We start from the raw sequence: 18,412 nt of genomic DNA on the forward strand, positions 1-18,412 counted from the left end.
AAGGGTTAATTAATGCTTAATAAGCATGGATGATGATGATGATTGTTATAGAGAAAGCTGAATTTCCCATAAAGCTGAATATCAAATCAGCCTAGTGGTTGGTCATGGTCCATGGACCACCGGAGAAGCGGCAGAGGCTCGCAGGAGGAATCCTCTCCGCCACAGATCAAGCCACCGGGCCTTGAACCTGACCCCATGGGCCATCTAGGGCGAGCTTGTCACATCGCATCCCCACTGCTGCATTGTGAAGGCTGGGGTTTCTCTCAATGGTGTGTGGTGAGGGGGGGGAGAGCTAGATAGATAGTGTGGCCGTCCATCCAATAGATCTCCCCTCTCCCCACCCCTGCGGTGCTCCCGGTTTTGCCACAAGAGACAAAACCCGCGGAGAGGACTATGAATGGTAAAGCACCGAGGAGGCAGAGGGAGAGCAAAAAGGAGGCGGTGAGCCTTTGTAGTCGGGGAGGAATGCGGAAATGTCCCCGCTCCGTGTCAAACCTCTCTGAAGGGGGTCAGGCCACATTCAGCCGGCGTGGGAAAGCCAGGCAGAGACGGAGCTCACACACAGGCAGGCAGGCAGGCGAGCGGGCTGCAGTTGCATAGGCTATCCGGGGATATAGGAGGAGAAAAAAAAGACAAGAAGAAAGAAAGAAGAAAACCCCAAAGAAGAGCGTGCTTTTGGAGGGCTATATCACGCGTTTGCCTTTGTCCTCTGACCCCCTCCTCTCCTACCCCCAACACCCCCCAAAAAAGTTGCGGTGTGTGTGTGTGAGAGAGAGAGAGAGAGAGAGAGAGTCTGTGTGTGTGTGTGTGTGTGTGTGTGTGTGTGTGTGTGTGTGTGTGTCTGTGTGTGTGTGTGTGTGCGGCTCTGTGTGTGTGTGTGTGTGTGTGTGTGTGTCTCTGTGTTTGTGTGTGTGTGTGTGTGTGTGTGTGTGTGTGTGTGTGTGTGTGTGTGTGTGTGTGGTTTTCTGTACGCCCCCCTGTTTGAGTGCCTCTGCCCGGGTTGGTGCAGTAGTCTGAGGCATGGGGGGTTAGAGCCTGCACCGTCCAGCTACCTGTGTGGCCCCCGCATGGAGGAGGACAGTGGACAGAGATGTGTTGTTCGATGCAGGAGTTGATTTTAACATTTTACCCAAGACACCAATGCCTCCTCAGCATTTTATCGGACATGCCGAGACGCCACGACATTTTATTGACAACATAAAACAAGGTAAACAGTCAAACGGGGTGATATTTATGTTGAATTTGATAGTGGAAATCTTTGTTTCGAGGCTGGCATGACTATCTTAGCGTTGTTTTGCAATGCCATTGCATTAAATAGTGAAAATAGCAATTCCCAGACTAGTTCGGTTTGTTTTTAATTATTATGAGTCCACGCACAATTAAATTAGAAAAAAATCGGGGAAGTTAACAAAACACAAGAAAACGTCTTTATAACATTGTCACTGCGTTGTTTCACACATTGTAGTGGTTTCGGGGTTGAAAAGTGAGCGTTAAAGTGGTTTAAATGGACTGTTGCTGTAGGAAGTTTCAGACAATGCAATCAGTAGACAGCCACGTGCTCGGCGAGTTTCGCCTCAAACAAACTTTGATAAAGGAGGACAGAGAAAGTAGCCTAGTACGGGCTTTTCACTTTGGTCACTCAAACAACGTTAGGACGTTTTTGTTGTGTTGTTGTGTGTTCTCCTTACATTCTCTTAATGTCATTCCCTCATATTCAGGGTAAGCCTGCATGAACACATTCAACTTTAAGTTTAATAACATTGTATGCGGAATGAATTCATGAATGCCAAGGAGGACAATTTAATTTTATGCACTATTTTATGCAATGTAGGCACTATTTTGATGAGGTGTTTTTGCATTATTGTGTGTTAGAGGTAGGAGGACGAGCACTGCGTAATAGGAGGAGGAGTGGAAGTTTGGACGCAACGGGGCTCTTGTGTTGATAGTCGGAATAAAACATGATGACAGTCCTGTTATTGCATACCTGGAGCTCAGTTTGACCAAAACTGACAAAGATGGTGACGTCCTCCATCTCTGTCTCCCTGTTATCCAGGCATTGCATGTGCCAACTCTTTTCTGTGACTATGCCTTTGTGAGAAACTCTGGTCCGTCACCCTCGCCGGGATTCCCCGTAATATTTTCAACAAGAGAGGAAAAGCACAACTACAAAACATCTGCAAAAATGGACAAAGAAAGCATTGGCACTCAGTATGAGCCTGTGGCAGAGATTGGAGAAGGCGCTTACGGGAAAGTGTACAAGGCGAGAGATTTGAACAACGGGGGACGCTTTGTAGCCCTAAAAAGAGTTCGGGTCCAGACGGAGGAAGAGGGCATGCCACTGTCCACCATCCGGGAGGTGGCGGTACTGAGGCAGCTGGAAGCCTTCGATCACCCCAATGTTGTCAGGTGAGTGAGGGGGCAAGGTGGGCAGCCTATTGTGTGTGTGTGTGTGTCTGTGTAATGTTGTGTATTGTGTGTGCGTTTGTGTACTCTCTCTCTCTCTCTCTGTCCCTCTCATAGGCCCACACAAAGGCAAAGGTATGCTATGCTATGGTCTATTTCCCTTTTGTTTGCTCATGGTGGCCCACATGTTGCCTCATGTGACCTTTAGGTTGCATTCATATTCCACTTTTTTGTAGGTAAAACCTATTCCAAATGTAAAATCTGTTGGCATTTTTTGATGCATAACAACCATCTGCAGCTGCCACTATCTATATGTCCAGTACTACAACCATTTACTTTACAGAAACTCCCACAATATAGCCAATGTGCTCCATATTTCCGCTTTATAATCAAAGTAACAACTGCTACCGACTTTTACCTTACTGGTAGGCTACTTTGTCCATTTTCATTCTCTGTTTCTCATAAATTGAAAGCTGCCTATGTAAGATGAAACCCCGCCTCTTCTTCCGTGCGATTGGTCAGCTCCAATCACATTGGTCTCTACATCATGCACATGCACACTCTAAAAAGTAGGACTTACAGATGCTTTTCACCCAACTATGATGCAGGTCCTTCCAAATAGGTCACTTTTTGTCCACCTTGCTGGAAAAGGCAATATGGACTAAATCAAATGTCACCATATTTTTCACCAAATACCTCGATATCAATATTGCGACAATATTGTAGGGATGAATATCGGTGCTTTGACAAAATATTTACACAATGAGATTTCTGAATTGGATATAATGACGAAGTGGGTCGAGGCAAATAATAGAACAGCTAGAACAGTCTGGTAAATTCAGAAAATTACATCACTGTGTAATGCAGCCTTTAAAACCAGGAAAACGCAACACTTATGTCATATCACATGATGCTATCCACAATCTAAGACCATATCTAGTCTCATATCATATCTATACATATCTATAGGCTACTATTGATATATTGCTCAACCCTAAGTCTGAGTTTAGCGCTCAACTCTTAACTTGAAATGGAATATTTACGATCCAGACTTAGGTTCTACATTTTAGGCATTTAGCCGACTGTTATCCAGAGCAATGTAGAATGAGTGAGCAGGTAGGTGGTCAATGACCACGTTTACATGCACACAATATTCCGGTTTTTGCCCATATTCGGAAAATTACAATATTCCAACTAAATGAATAATCCACTAATATTCCCGTTTACATGCAGCCGTAGATCGCCCTTCCCGGCGTGAGGGGGGGGGGGGGGGCAGGTAGGCAGAGTTTTTCTGTTGAGAATAAACAGCATCACTTGGTCCATTTCAGGAGCTTGCTGCTGGAAAGTTTGGCTTTGCGATTATTTGCATAGCCAAGTCTTTCATAAAAAGTAGGCTAGTAGCCTACATTATTACCTCGCAGGCTCGCAAGCATTTTGGACTTCCGTGGACAACCAAACGATGTTTCTCATCTCCTCCCGATCAGAAATGTGGGCTTTTCTGTTTGCATGCCAGAGATGACAGATTATAATAATTATGTCGCCTCTTCTAGCGCTTTCTAGCACACATCGGTTGACCATAAACAAGCAACATGCGTCGCAAACTGCGGTAAAAACCCTGATTGAGACGCATATTCCGAATACGCTGTATACACGATCAAAGAATCGTCCTAAAACCTGAATAATACTGGAATAACACAGATGTCTTAATCGGAAAATGCTAAATTCGGAAAAAGGCCAAATTGCAAACTGGAATGCAACTGGAATATGCTGTTTACATGACCCTTATCAAATTCTGAATATTGTCATTTTCTGAATAATAGTGGAATATTGTGTGCATGTAAACATAGTCACTGTCTTTCTAGGCTTTGTTTGACAGGACTATTGATGGAAACGGGAATACATCAAACCTGTGACCTTTCTGTTAAAAAAGACCACCATGCTGCAACAGCTCTCATACCTTTAGGGATGCACGATATATCGGCCGGCATTCAGCAATCATATCGGTGTCTGCCAATGCCCGATCTTAGTCATTTTTAAGCGGTGCAACCACTTCTACAAGTGTCTTTGTCAGTAGGAGCACGAGAGTTCACCTGGAGTTCACCTGAGGAAGGGGTTAGGGTTAGGCAGTCACCTGGGCGAATCCATCTCATGGCGAGTGATGTCACTCAACTGGAAGTGATGTCACGCAATTGCGCCACTGTGTCATCAGGGAGTTATGATGTCACTCGAGCAAATATTGAATGCATTTGGAATTGGTCAACTGTGATGTCACTCGAGCAACTATCTTAGTCACATTTTGTGATGGAAGTGAATGTCAGTCGGGTAGTTGTGTGTGTGTGTGTGTGTGTGTGTGTGTGGAATGCATTTGCATTTGCTCAACTGTGATGTCATGTCACCCGAGATTTGGGTCTGGATCGAGGCAACCAGGAAGAGGGTGTGTGTGTGAAGTGATGTCACTCAACGAGAAACAATGTCACGCAATTGCTTGACTGTGATGTCATCAGGTAGTTGTGCTGTAGTCACCTAAAAGTCACCTAAGAGTTCACCTGGAAGTGATGTCACTCACTCGGGCAGTTGTGTGTTTGTGTGTGTCTGTGTTGAATGCATTTGCAATTGCCCAACTGTGATGTCACTCGAGCAACTGGGATCTTAGTCACAATTTGTGAGTGGGGCACTTGTGCGTGTGTTGACTGCATGTTTGCAATTACCCAACTGTGATGACATGTCATTTGTGTCTGGATTTGGTAAACATTACCATTTTGATCTTGTGTTGACCATAACGTGCTCACCATACCAACTTCAGAAAAGTCCTGATGGAAAACAGTTTTAAATTCACTTTAAACATTATAGCCATTCTAAGTTTGTATAGTTGACCTCTCCCTGCAGAAACAATGAATACACAGAGTGCATCTTTCACTTTTAGAAAGAATTGTTCACTTGAAGAGGTCAGTTTAGGTGTCAGATACTGCGTCATGCCGGCACTACTCAAGGTCTGACCTTGTTACTTGTTTTATTATGGAATATTGATGCTGTGGGATTAAAGGGGAAGTTGAATCTAAATGGACGTTTCAAAAGCATGGCGGGTGCCCTCTAACAATAAATTGCCAATGTATCAATGAATAATAGAGGATAATGGTTATGGTTTTCTCTTAATGGGATCATAATGGTTTTTGTTCTCATTGGAATATTGAATATGTGAGCAGGCCTTCAAGTTGAAAAAAGCTCATTTGGGCGAATAAATACACATTGTACCACCGTGATAGAATGCAAGTAGCATTTTTATAGCAATGAAATTGTTTCATGAGCACAAACCATCAACCGTCACAGCAAGCCCGCTACTCTCCAGTGAAGCCAAACGGCCGGGCCCAGCCGCTCAGGCTAGGCAGGCTGCATTGTGGGCCTTCTGTGTAACTCCAGGCAACCTCTGGATGTTTGTAATGAGAGCCATTATTCCTTCCATATGTTCAGTGTCTGCTGAGAGCCGGCCATTGTAGCCCAACAATCAGGCCGCGAGGAGCGTTTAACCCCGGCGCTTCAAGAGGAGGCCGCCGCCTATTCTCTGACATCATACGCGGTAATAATAATACCTTGAAAAGAAGCTCTTCTTCTCACTCGCCGCACTGACTCCACCATCTCCAAGTCCACTGATTACCAGGGGCGTTGGCGCTGATGCGTGATGCTTCGCTGGAGACGAACCAAATACGTTTTCCTGAGGGATTAAGTCCTTTTGCTTTGATTTATCATCACAGTTTATGTAGATTAGTTGGTTTTGTTTGAGTTACAATCGCACATTTGTGTATAAATATGCATTGATAGCTGTTTCAAATGTTGATTTGGCATTGAGTACCATGTGCTCCATTTAAAAAAAACAGCATTAACGTTAATCACAAATTTAGCATCTTAGGCCTCATATTCTCTTATCAATCTAAGTGTTGGAGGCGTAAGTTACCATTATGAACGACAAGAGATGGTGCCCTCCATCAATCTTGACTCCTGAACCCTCTGACTGTCCCTCGTTGGTGGTCATGTGCCTGTGGAGCACGCCACGGTCATGTCTGTGGAGCACGCCACACGGTCATGTCTTTGATGGAGATCTGTCCCGCCTCCTTTCCTCGGCTCGGTTGCCGTGATGAGAGATGCTGCCGCTACAGCAGCGACAGACGGGCCCTGCTCAGTTACCATGGAGCATCAGGAGTTGTCATGGTGCTGCTGGAGGAATGCTGGTCGTAGTCCCCCCAGCTCTTTGAAGGGGACATACTGGATAGATCTTTTCACCAAAGCCTGCCTTGGCAGGTCTGCCCACATAATCTGGATTCCTGGCCTTAGTTTGTTGCCTAGCGAAACACAACCGTAAGTGTTGGTGTTTGGGTCTTGATGGTCTTAAACCGGCAAGATCTTTGCACGGAAGTCAAGTAATGGAGCTTCTCCTGAGTAGCCTGAATTCTGGCAGCCAAACATGTACAGGTATCTCCTGTAAGCCATCTGTGACATGAAAATACTGAGAGCCCTGACTCCAGTTCAAGTTCATGTCCCATAATAATAAGGATAATCCGTTTCCAACCGAGCGTAAAGCAGAGGTGTTCACCTCTCAACTGTTTGGGTTTTGCGGGAGGATTCATTCCACTTCTTCTGAACAGAGCCGAGAGGTGACAGGAATATGGAGAGTGCCAAAATGTTGATCAGTCTCACAAGCATGAATGGAACACGAAAGGCCTTGTATTGAACCAAGAGAGCGCCACTATCCAAGGCATGGCAGACTATCAGAAAACAGGTCTGGACAGTTATCTGACACTGTGAATTCCTCTTCCCTAACTGAATCTAGATCCTTCTAAATAGATTAGGTAGGACATGCGGGAGTTTCTGTTAACATGCTGGCCTTAAGACCTGGGTTAAGTTGTTTTTGCAAAACACTTCTTGGCGTTTGTTTTAGTCCGCTTGAAGTAGCACATAGATGGAGTTGGCCACATGCTGGTTTACAGTGGTATACAGTGACCGTGAGTACCAGAAGGTTTAATCACAGGAGCATATTTGAAAATCAATTTAGAATAATTGTCTGTGATTTGCATATGATCTGGCCCGGTCTGAATTACCTTGATCCTGGGAAATTCCACACACTGGGTAGTGGGTACTCCATGCAGTTAAAAGAAATACATTGATATTTGTAGGTCCTGTTTGACCCAAATCTGGTGGCTTCATGTAGTCTGGATATCTCAAAAGTCACACTCCACCTAAACTGTTTTTAAATGAAAACCCATGGTTGAAATGCTTTTTTTGGGGTACATATAATGAAAGTTAGTTGTAATTAACATAATGCCGTCACTGTGAACCCAATTACTTACAGGTTAATAATACCTGGTTGGTTACTTATCTAATTGATTGTGCTCTAAGGGGCTGTGCTGCTGGTCCGCTCTCATCATTTTACCCATGGAATCAAACCTATTGACCCCCTCTTAATATCCCCTATTCTTCTCACTCCAGGTTGTTCGATGTGTGCACAGTGTCTCGGACTGACCGTGAGACCAAACTCACCCTGGTCTTTGAGCACGTGGACCAGGACCTGACCACCTACCTGGAGAAGGCCCCTGACCCAGGAGTACCACCTGAAACCATCAAGGTAACGACTGTCGTCGTCCTCCGCCATGAAATCGGGGGCGGGACTACGGATCGATCCGTCCGTCACACCTAATATTGACGACACGAACACCACTGAAAAGGTTTTGGCCAAACTTGGGGGAATGACACATCTCATTTCTCCATTCCCTTTTCTTTTCTTCTTCTTCTTCTTCTTCTTCTTCTTCTTCTTTAATGAGCTGATCGGCATGCATGGGGGCTGACATCTTTACTGTTGCCTGTTGGAGATGGAAAAGCACTTTGTGTCGTGAATGGGAGCCTTCAATAGTCAGTGCAAGTGGCTCTGCCAGAGTCAGTGGTCGCTGCCAACTCTTTCTACTGCAGATGTGTGTCTTGTTTACTTCACTTGTAGAGCATAAAGGAGCACTATATTCCACACCTTTGCTAATTTCGACACATAATCAGAATTGAATTCCTAATATATTACTTTTGAAATAATGCAGAAAGCTCCTGGCTATGCATGTATGGGTTGTGATGATTGTGTGAGCAGGACCTTGTCTGTATCATGGTACTGAGGGAGTATTCTTGGCCAGAGACAGAGGATGGAGTGCTGCTAGCTCCCTCCAACATCTGAGGTGCTGGGGCGTTTTGAAGGCCAGCACATGTGGCAGATGGGCTCCAAATTAGAGGCCTTCTCTATTTTCACTCTGCCCTCTGGTTCCCAGTTTACACTGTAGTGCTGATGAGAGACAGAGGAAGCATGTGTGTGTGAGTGAGTGTGCACACATGCTGGTGTGTGTGTGTGTGTGTGTGTGTGTGTGTGTGTGTGTGTGTGTGTGTGTGTGTGTGTGTATGTGTGTGTGTGTGTGTGTGTGTGTGTGTGTGTGTGTGTGTGTGTGTGTGTGTGTGTGTGTGTGTGTGTAAAAAGTGTGAAAAACTAAAGAAATTAGATTGTTGTGATTTTGTTTGCATACATTATTAAATAGGTGCACTGCATACCCAGGTATTTGAACTAAAAGAAAAGAAAAGTCATTTTTGGGTTCAGCTCGACTTTAAGGTGTGGGAACCCTGGAAAATATTGAATGGGATTGTCATTCATTATTTGTACTTAGCAAGTGTATAGCAAATTGATAGAAGACATCCTTTCCGCACACCATTCTCTTTCTGTAATCTTGAATGTCCTCAAGGGTCCAACGCATTCAAAGTCTCCATAGTGCATCACCACTATCAATTTCTCCAACGCATTAAACAAATCCAGCTTCCAGTTTCCACTTACACATCGCCTAAAAGGTCGGAAATTGACATGTCGCCCGCTCCTTTCCTCTGTCACTCATTCTCTTTTGATTTCAATCTTTCCCAGACACACCTCTGTTACAAATCTCTTTTATCACATTTCACCCCCGGCTCTGTGGATGTATCATGTCAAATATTACAGCAGTATATCTCTATTTTTGGAGGCGGGCCCCAGAGTTTAAAGTGTCAAATTGGAAACTGAGAAGTTATAGAAGCTAGTGTAACTGTTGTTTCTCACCCCAGGGCCAGGTTTATGTGTGAAACGTTTTGCTCGAGCTCTACTGTTGGTGGGATGCTATGCAAGCATAGATGAGTCAGGTAGATCCCACCCGAGGCTTTCCCAGGGTTTAGTTTTTTGCTGAGGCTGATACAATGCAAAGTAATGTATAGTTTCTATAGGTAGTTTCCCCTCATGGAGTCTCTACCTGTCATTATGGACTGTGTTATTTAATTATCTGTCTTCAATAAGTGATTTATCCATAATTTAAATAGCTGGTAGTCGGTTTTCTTCATTTTACAAGTACATTGGTTTCATCACTCAAATTTCAGCTCATTCATCGGAATTCATATCGGTATCGGCCGATGTTAGTAATTTTTTTATATATCGGCATCGGTCCGATGTTACAATGTTAATATTGGTTATCGGTATCAGTCAAAATTTTCGCATTGAGAGGAAACAATGTGGTAAATCTATGATTTATGGGCTTTTCCAAATGTTTTGGAAATAAAGAAATGTATTACTTTTTCAAATTCACAGTTTACATGTGTTTTTCAGTATGTACAAAATGTGATTATCATAGACACTTGTTTTTATACAGATCATATCGACATCGGTAAATATCGGTTATCGGCCATAACGGCAATGTTAATATCGGTTATCGGTATCGGCAAACATTTTCATATCGGTGCATCCCTATTCATATATCACTGATGCGCCATCCATTCCAACAGCAGATCCCTACAGAGTCAGCCACTTGTTGAGTTGGTGGACGTCTCTGCTCTCTCCTAACATCCATACGGCTGGAGCCATGTGGGGACAAAGGGATAAGGATGGGCAGACAAGATGACACAGGCCCCGCCCCTTTTTATTTCCAGGACAGTGGACACTGCACAGTAATCCCCAAAGTGCCCCCTTGTAACCCCTTCTCACCCCCCACCCCCCCTTCCCCACGCCAACAACTTCATTTACCCTCGCTTCGACCAGATGACACCAGATTGTGGATCCCCACCCCAGCCGTCTACCCTTTAACCCCTCCCCCCCCCGAGCCCCACACTACTAACTCCACCCCCAACACCCTCCAGCCATTCCAAAAATGAACACACCCATCCCCACCTGATAAAACCCTGCCCCATGTGTCACCCTGTAATATGTGGAACTGTGTTGACCACAAACCAGGCCAAAACATTCAACCCCAGCCAAGCGGCCCCACCTTGCTCCAATCAAGTCCAGACCTACCACCACCACCACCACCACCAGACACCCCACCCTGAGCCAGCCTGTCCACTTCAGCCCCCCCCCGCCACCACCCACCCCGCCTCACTCAGACTCTAGACCCACCACATGGTCATTGATGAAAGAGGCCCTCCTCCAGGAATCAAATGAGCTGGAAGGACATCAAGCGGCCGGGCTGCCCCAGCGTCGGTGCTCCTCAGCCGGGCCAGCGCTTGGGTCTCACCCACCCTCCTCCACCGCTCCTCAGCCCGGGCCAGCGCTTGGGTCTCACCCACCCTCCTCCACCGCTCCTCAGCCCGGGCCAGCGCTTGGGTCTCACCCACCCTCCTCCACGTCATCCTCCTCCAAGCTTCCACAACTCCATTCTCTGGGCCCATAAAGGGGAAGGTTAATGAAGCATGGGGAGGGAATTACACTAACGCTAACCGGCAGATGTCCCACATTGTGCCTAGCTACAATAAACAATATGGCCGCCTCTGCTACATTTGCATTAGAAAAGGAGGCGTACTCAGAAAGCCATGTTTTGACTGCGTCTTGCAGTGGGCCGACTAGGTCCTCCTGCTTTTTTGGGGGTCAGATCTGTTGCTTTTTGTGTGTGATTCTGTTTCCTCTCAGCCAAGTGGTTTCTGGGGCTTTTGGTTGAAGTGATGCCAGCTGAAGACAGTTGCGCGTTGAGCAACTCTTTTGGCTCTGGTTCTGCTGGTATCAAGTTTGTGTCGGACTCTTGCAGTCTGTGCCACATGTGGTCTTCAATGCTATGTGGCGGTATTAGGATGGTCATTTTCATTTCTCCATCCATGGTTCCCCTATAAAATGGATCACTGTGTGGAAACGGGCCAAGTTCTGTTCTTGAACACAGTTGAAAGATCCATCAGTACTCAGTCAGTCGTGAGGGTCATTGATACAGCAGAGGAGATTGTGCTCAGGCCAAAGCGGGCCCAGATTGTTTTTGTGTTTGTCCAAGTGTCACACTTCTGAGATAATTAGTGTTTAGTAGGAAATGCTGCTGAAAGGAAGCACACAGTGAAATGGCTATTTAAAGCAGAGAGGAACTGATGGGGGAGATGCTATTGTGTCAAGCCCCCCCCCCTCCCACATACACACACACACACACACACACACACAATAACCAACTGCCTGCTTCTCTCCTATGGCCATGTCTGTCTGCTGGCCTGCTAGCTAGGTCATGGCTGGATGGAGATGTAGAAAGGAAGGTCTGTTTACGCACCCTGCCTGCCCTTGGTCAGGGGACACACACACACGCACGCGCGCACACACACACACACACACACACACACACACACACACACACACACGCTGAGGTGCGTCCACACAAATTGATGTAGATATACACACATATTGACATGAACGTAGACCGGGGGGAACACAATGCACTCAATGGGTGGACAGCTGGACACGCACGCACGCATCCGCACGCACACACACACACACACACACACACACACACACACACACACACACACACACACACACACACACACACACACACACACACACACACACACACACACACACACACACACACACACACACACACACACACACACCACCTCTGCAGTCTTCTGTGGGGGGCACATGGCCAGCCCAGCGGCCAGGCCCGCGCCGTTTGCTAATGTTTTCTGCTTGAGTGTGCAGCCCCCTTGTTTCAGCTCTTTGAATCACTCACCAGCTGCTAGGCCAGTGAATGGAGCTGCGGGCTCAGGTCCATGTCACTTGTGAGGTCTTGGCGGAGGGTTTCGGGGTGTGTGTGTAGGGGTGTGTGTCGGGTGTGTGTGTAGGGGTGTGTGTAGGGGTGTGTGTCGGGTGTGTGTGTCGGGTGTGTGTGTAGGGTTGTGTGTCGGGTGTGTGTGTAGGGGGGTGTATGTGCTTCTAGGATGCACCACACCACGCCAGCATCAGGGCAATTTATGCCCTCAACTGTGAAGGGTGCTCTATGTCTCTTTCAGTGTGTGTACGTCTTTCTCCTCAGTTCTCTCCCTTTGTGTGTGTCTGCCGCTCCCCAGCAGAGGCACACACACAGACACACACACACACACACACACACACACACACACACACACACACACACACAACACCCTCCCTCCCACCCATGCGATGTTTTCCCAGTCCCGCTTCTAATCTGTCCGCATCTCTCTCCCTATCTCCATATTGCCCCCACTACCACCACTATCAATATTATCACCACTACCACTATTATCACAACTACCACTATTATCACCACTACCACTATTACAGTATCACCACTGCCACTATTAACACCACTACCACTATTATCACCACTGCCACTATTATCACCACTGCCACTGCCACTATTATCACCACTACCACTATTATCACCACTGCCACTATTATCACCACTGCCACTATTATCACCACTGCCACTATTATCACCACTGCCACTATTATCACCACTGCCACTGCCACTATTATCACCACTACCACTATTATCACCACTGCCACTATTATCACCACTGCCACTATTATCACCACTGCCACTATTATCACCACTGCCACTATTATCACCACTACCACTATTACATTATCACCACTGCCACTATTATCACCACTGCCACTATTATCACCACTGCCACTATTATCACCACTGCCACTATTATCACCACTACCACTATTATCACCACTACCACTATTATTACCACTATTATCACCATTGCCACTATTATCACCACTACCACTATTATCACCGCTACCACTATTATCACCACTACCACTATTATTACCACTATTATCACCATTGCCACTATTATCACCACTGCCACTATTATCACCACTGCCACTATTATCACCACTACCACTATTATCACCACTACCACTATTATTACCACTATTATCACCACTGCCACTATTATCACCACTGCCACTATTATCACCACTGCCACTATTATCACCACTACCACTATTATTACCACTATTACCACCATTGCCACTATTATCACCACTACCACTATTATCACCACTACCACTATTATCACCACTGCCACTATTATCACCACTACCACTATTATCACCACTGCCACTATTATCACCACTGCCACTATTATCACCACTACCACTATTATTACCACTATTATCACCATTGCCACTATTATCACCACTACCACTATTATCACCACTACCACTATTATCACCACTGCCACTATTATCACCACTACCACTATTATCACCACTGCCACTATTATCACCACTACCACTATTACCACCATTACCACTATTACCAGCACTACCACTATTATTACCACTGCCACTATTACCACCACTGCCACTATTATCACCACTGCCACTATTACCACCACTGCCACTATTATCACCACTACCACTATTATCACCACTACCACTATTATTACCACTGCCACTATTATCGCCACTGCCACTATTATCACCACTACCACTATTACCACCACTGCCACTATTACCACCACTGCCACTATTATCACCAATACCACTATTATCACCACTGCCACTATTATCACCACTGCCACTATTATTACCACTGCCACCATTACCACCACTGCCACTATTATCACCACTGCCACTATTATCACCACTACCACTATTACCACCACTGCCACTATTACCACCACTGCCACTATTATCACCACTGCCACTATTATCACCAATACCACTATTATCACCACTACCACTATTATTACCACTACCACTATTATCACCACTACCACTATTATTACCACTACCACTATTATCACCACTGCCACTATTATCATTATCTCCACTGCCAGTTTGCCAGCAGTTGAGTTCTTGGGTGGTTTTCTAACAGAGGAAATGGTCGTTGAGATGTTCAGTTAAGAGCACCCACTCCACTTCTCTATCTCATCCATGGCAAGGCCTTAAGGTGAACTCGCTCTAGCCTTTAGATCCTGTGCCAAGCCGAGCGGTTCTGAATCTCTCACAGCGACTGGCCGTTTGTCTCCAGGTGCTGGACCTGTCTGAGAGTTGGTGCGTTTGAAAAGAACAAGTCTGAGCCGGGTCGGCGTCGTTCAGTCCAGTTCAGTCCAGTTGACTATGGCGAGTCTGTCATGGATACAATGCCTATGCCCATTTCTGAGGTCACTGCCTGGGCACAGAAAGAGTGGGAGCTCCAATTAGCTATAGCAGGACAGCTGCTGAGACACAGAGAACCAAGCTTTTACAGAATGAGGCCTCTCTCCCCCCCTCTCTCTCTCTCTCTCTCTGTGTGTGTGTGTGTGTGTGTGTGTGTGTGTGTGTGTCTCTCTCTCTCTCCGTCAGTTATCAAACATCTGCCACAGTCGACTAGAAAAGACACAGGCCTCCTCGAGTTAACTCCCTCCGTACCACAATGCCCCGGCTATTTCACTTGGCTTCTCACTGCGGGGACTCGTCATTCAGCTTCCCGTCGGGGCCTGTTGCAGCTTGGTTTGACAGAGGAATGAATGCAAATGTTACTGTAGGAGGTGGTGAAGCCCATCTGTATTTGAATATGTTTGAAAGGGCGAGGAAACAAACACATTCAGCTGCACTAAAAATGACATTTGTGTCTTTTCCCCACATCCACCATCTGGTCTGTGCTGTTTTGGTGTTTACTCTTTACTTTGTTTAATCGTGGTTTTAAACATCCATTCCAATATCCTAACATTTGGTTTGTATTCCATTTCCATGTCATTGTTGTGTTAATGTTATGTGACGTGACAAAACTGGATGGTCAAAAACACATCACAGACACGACGTCTGCGTTGTGTTTTTGACCATCCACCCCTCTGTGTCTCTCACTGACACCGAGCTGCTGCTGCTGTCATTGTGTTTCCCTGCAGGATATGATGTACCAGCTGCTCCAGGGGCTGGACTTCCTGCACTCGCACCGCGTGGTCCACCGTGACCTCAAGCCCCAGAACATCCTGGTCACCAGCGGAGGACAGATCAAACTCGCCGACTTCGGTCTGGCCCGCATCTACAGCTTCCAGATGGCGCTCACCTCTGTGGTGAGTAGCTGTTCACATTAGCGAGCCCCACGGCACTGATCCCACGCCAGCCCAGTGTAGAGAGACTGACTCAGAACGAGTGCTCCTCAACTGATGGGTGGGGGACCCAAAAGTGGGTCACAAGACATTTTAACTGGGTCGTAGACAAAGATCGCCTTGGATATGGGAATATCACATTATCTAATATATTGGTCTACCTAGGTGAGCATCAAGTCTGCCTTCTGCGTCCCTGTCCCACTGTTGAAGCATAATATTCCAAAACCTGGCACCATGCCAGCATACTTCTGGCCTGGAAAGCCACTTGTTTGAGATTTGGCTAAACAATGAAGTTCTATTCTAACTCTGTTCTACTCTAACTTAGTCTTGACTGCTCCTTTATACTAGCCAGCAGCAGCAGCTAGTGTGGCGATGTATGGAGGTTCTTTACATTGAAGACAATGTAAAGAATCTTTTGATATGGCCACCGCCTTATCACCCTCAGTGTCCTCCTAATACAATAAAGCCTTTGAGCGGGGACAAAAGAGTCGCTGCAGGCGCTTCCTCCACCATCCTCATCTCATGCTTTCATTTGCTCTGACTCTCTCTCTCTACACCACACTTTGATTTTCAACTCCGCCGTCGGTTCAATTGATGCTCTCTTGTTTCGCACAAGTTACGTATAACTGACCTAGAATGCGTACTCCGTAATGGATCCTGGGTAAAAGATCGCCCGATGAAGCACACCGCTTCATCGGGCGAGACTGTAAGTCTGTATGTCTGTGAATGCACTTGTGTGTGCGTTCACTTTTGTGCGCGTGTATTCCAGAGATGGGGACTTGGACTTGGGGGCTTGGGGACTTGAGTCGGAATTAAGTCACACACATTAGCCCTGTTCGGAATCGGTCCCTATGACAGAAATAGTGGACTATTTATTTAGTGTGTCGTCGATTTTTTTATAGTGTCCGAATTCTCAACTGTTAATTTCATTCACTATTTAGTCCACTATAAAATACCCACAATGCACTGCGATTTATAGTGAACAGCGAATGTACCCTACATTTTTGCCGGTATACCACAATGCAATGCGGGTGTCTTTAACAAAGGAGAAAAATAAAGTCGTTAGCTTGCAAGCTAACAAGCTTGTGAGCTACTTGACCAGCAAAGCTTGCTATTAGGAGACGGCACCATAGTTGACAAAACCACCCATGCACGTAATTCGAATTTCAGCGATTTATTTAGGATTTAGCAGGCAAAACATGCAACATCAACACTTACACTACCTGAGGACATCTCAATCTGCTCGTGAGCTCAGTTGTTTATGTGATAGTGGGTGCGGATTGCTTGCGTCACATGAATACCCGGCGCATCTGGTGACGCAATGATCTCCAGGAAAAAAATCTGTGTAGTGTCTGAAACTAATTTTGATCATTCCCCATATAGTTCACTATATGACAAATGCTATATGGGGAATATTGAGTGAGTGAATGAACACGGCTACTGTCAAGTCTCAAATCACTGTGTGACACAGTGACTTGAGACTTGACTTGGACTTGAGGTTTGGGACTTGTGAGCAATCTTTATTATTATTAAAAAAAAATTGGTGCATTAACATGAAGGAAACGTCTACTAATGTCATCTAATGAGGCTGACCTCCAAGTGGATACGACCCAAGACCTTTTTACAAGCAGCTGAATATAACCTGAAATCAAGTTTCAATGTTAAGCGACCTCTAGCGTTCGTGTGAAGAACAGCCCTGTCTCAGAGTTGGGTAAAATTATAACCTGGTGCGGGATTTGAACATAGCACCCCTGGCTTGAAGGTCGCCTGTCGTAACCACTCGGCTATCCATTTGTTGCTATCCTTCCCTACCCCGAACCCGATACCTAACCCTAACCAGCCCACCACCCCTACTCGCCTTTCCTCTCACCTTTCCCGGGTCCAACACCTCCAGCTGAGACCCCCCTCCAGAACCTCGGTGCACCAGTCGGACCTGCACACCCCACTCTTAATTTTTTGTCAGCTCGTTTTTTGGAATAAAAGTCGCTTTTTCGACTTCTATTGAAAAAGCGACTTTTTGCGGAAGTAGCGGAGTACTTTTTCTCTGCCACTGAGGGGCGCTAGTCTAGCATACGTGATACGTGGGTCGTATGCATTGCACGTGATAATATGGTCGTGTAAGTTGGAGGACATGTTGCATCTAATCAATGCTGATACTGTTGTATGCTAATAGATGAAGGAGTGGAGATAATACAGTACGTGCTTTTAATTCCTTCGTTTTAGATATGCAGTGTTCTAAGCAGACCGGACTGCATGCAGCAGATGATAGAACGCCCATCAATAAGAGACTTTAGACTTGACTTGGACTTGTGACCAAAGAATTGAGACTTGACTTGGACTCGAGCTCAAAGACTTGAGACTTGACTTGGACTTGCAAAAAATGACTTGAGTGAGCATCTCTGGTGTATGCTTGTGAGCTAGTCGCGCTTGCACTCGGTCATCCTCATCAAGGGATTGTGATGGTGGACACACACACACACACACACACACACACACACACACACACAGACGCGCCGCCCTACACCACCCTCCCGTCTCCAGAGAGCCAGATGAAAAGCTGCTAATGTGATGTAGCAGGCACTCACAGGGCAGCAGCGGCTAGCCTGGCAGCGGCGGGCCAAACGATAGGGCTTCTCTGTGTAAAGTGAGAGCCAAGAGCCCC

At 46.1% G+C, this 18,412-nt stretch overlaps 1 protein-coding gene across 1 annotated transcript in view; it reads left to right on the forward strand.

Moving 5' to 3' along the window:
- The first annotated feature begins 556 nt into the window (after positions 1–556).
- The window catches only part of cdk6 (cyclin dependent kinase 6), a 50,759-nt gene continuing 32,903 nt past the window's right edge, over positions 557–18,412 (forward strand). The window contains exons 1-4 of the mRNA XM_083646127.1: positions 557–1,207; positions 2,054–2,406; positions 7,882–8,017; positions 15,547–15,714. Of these exons, the coding sequence (XP_083502253.1) occupies positions 2,183–2,406; positions 7,882–8,017; positions 15,547–15,714 (528 nt within the window). The 5' untranslated portion in view covers positions 557–1,207; positions 2,054–2,182. The remainder of the gene's footprint in view (positions 1,208–2,053; positions 2,407–7,881; positions 8,018–15,546; positions 15,715–18,412) is intronic.

The sequence above is a fragment of the Poromitra crassiceps genome (assembly GCF_964638095.1).
Source record: "Poromitra crassiceps genome assembly, chromosome: 11".
Lineage (NCBI taxonomy): Eukaryota > Metazoa > Chordata > Actinopteri > Beryciformes > Melamphaidae > Poromitra > Poromitra crassiceps.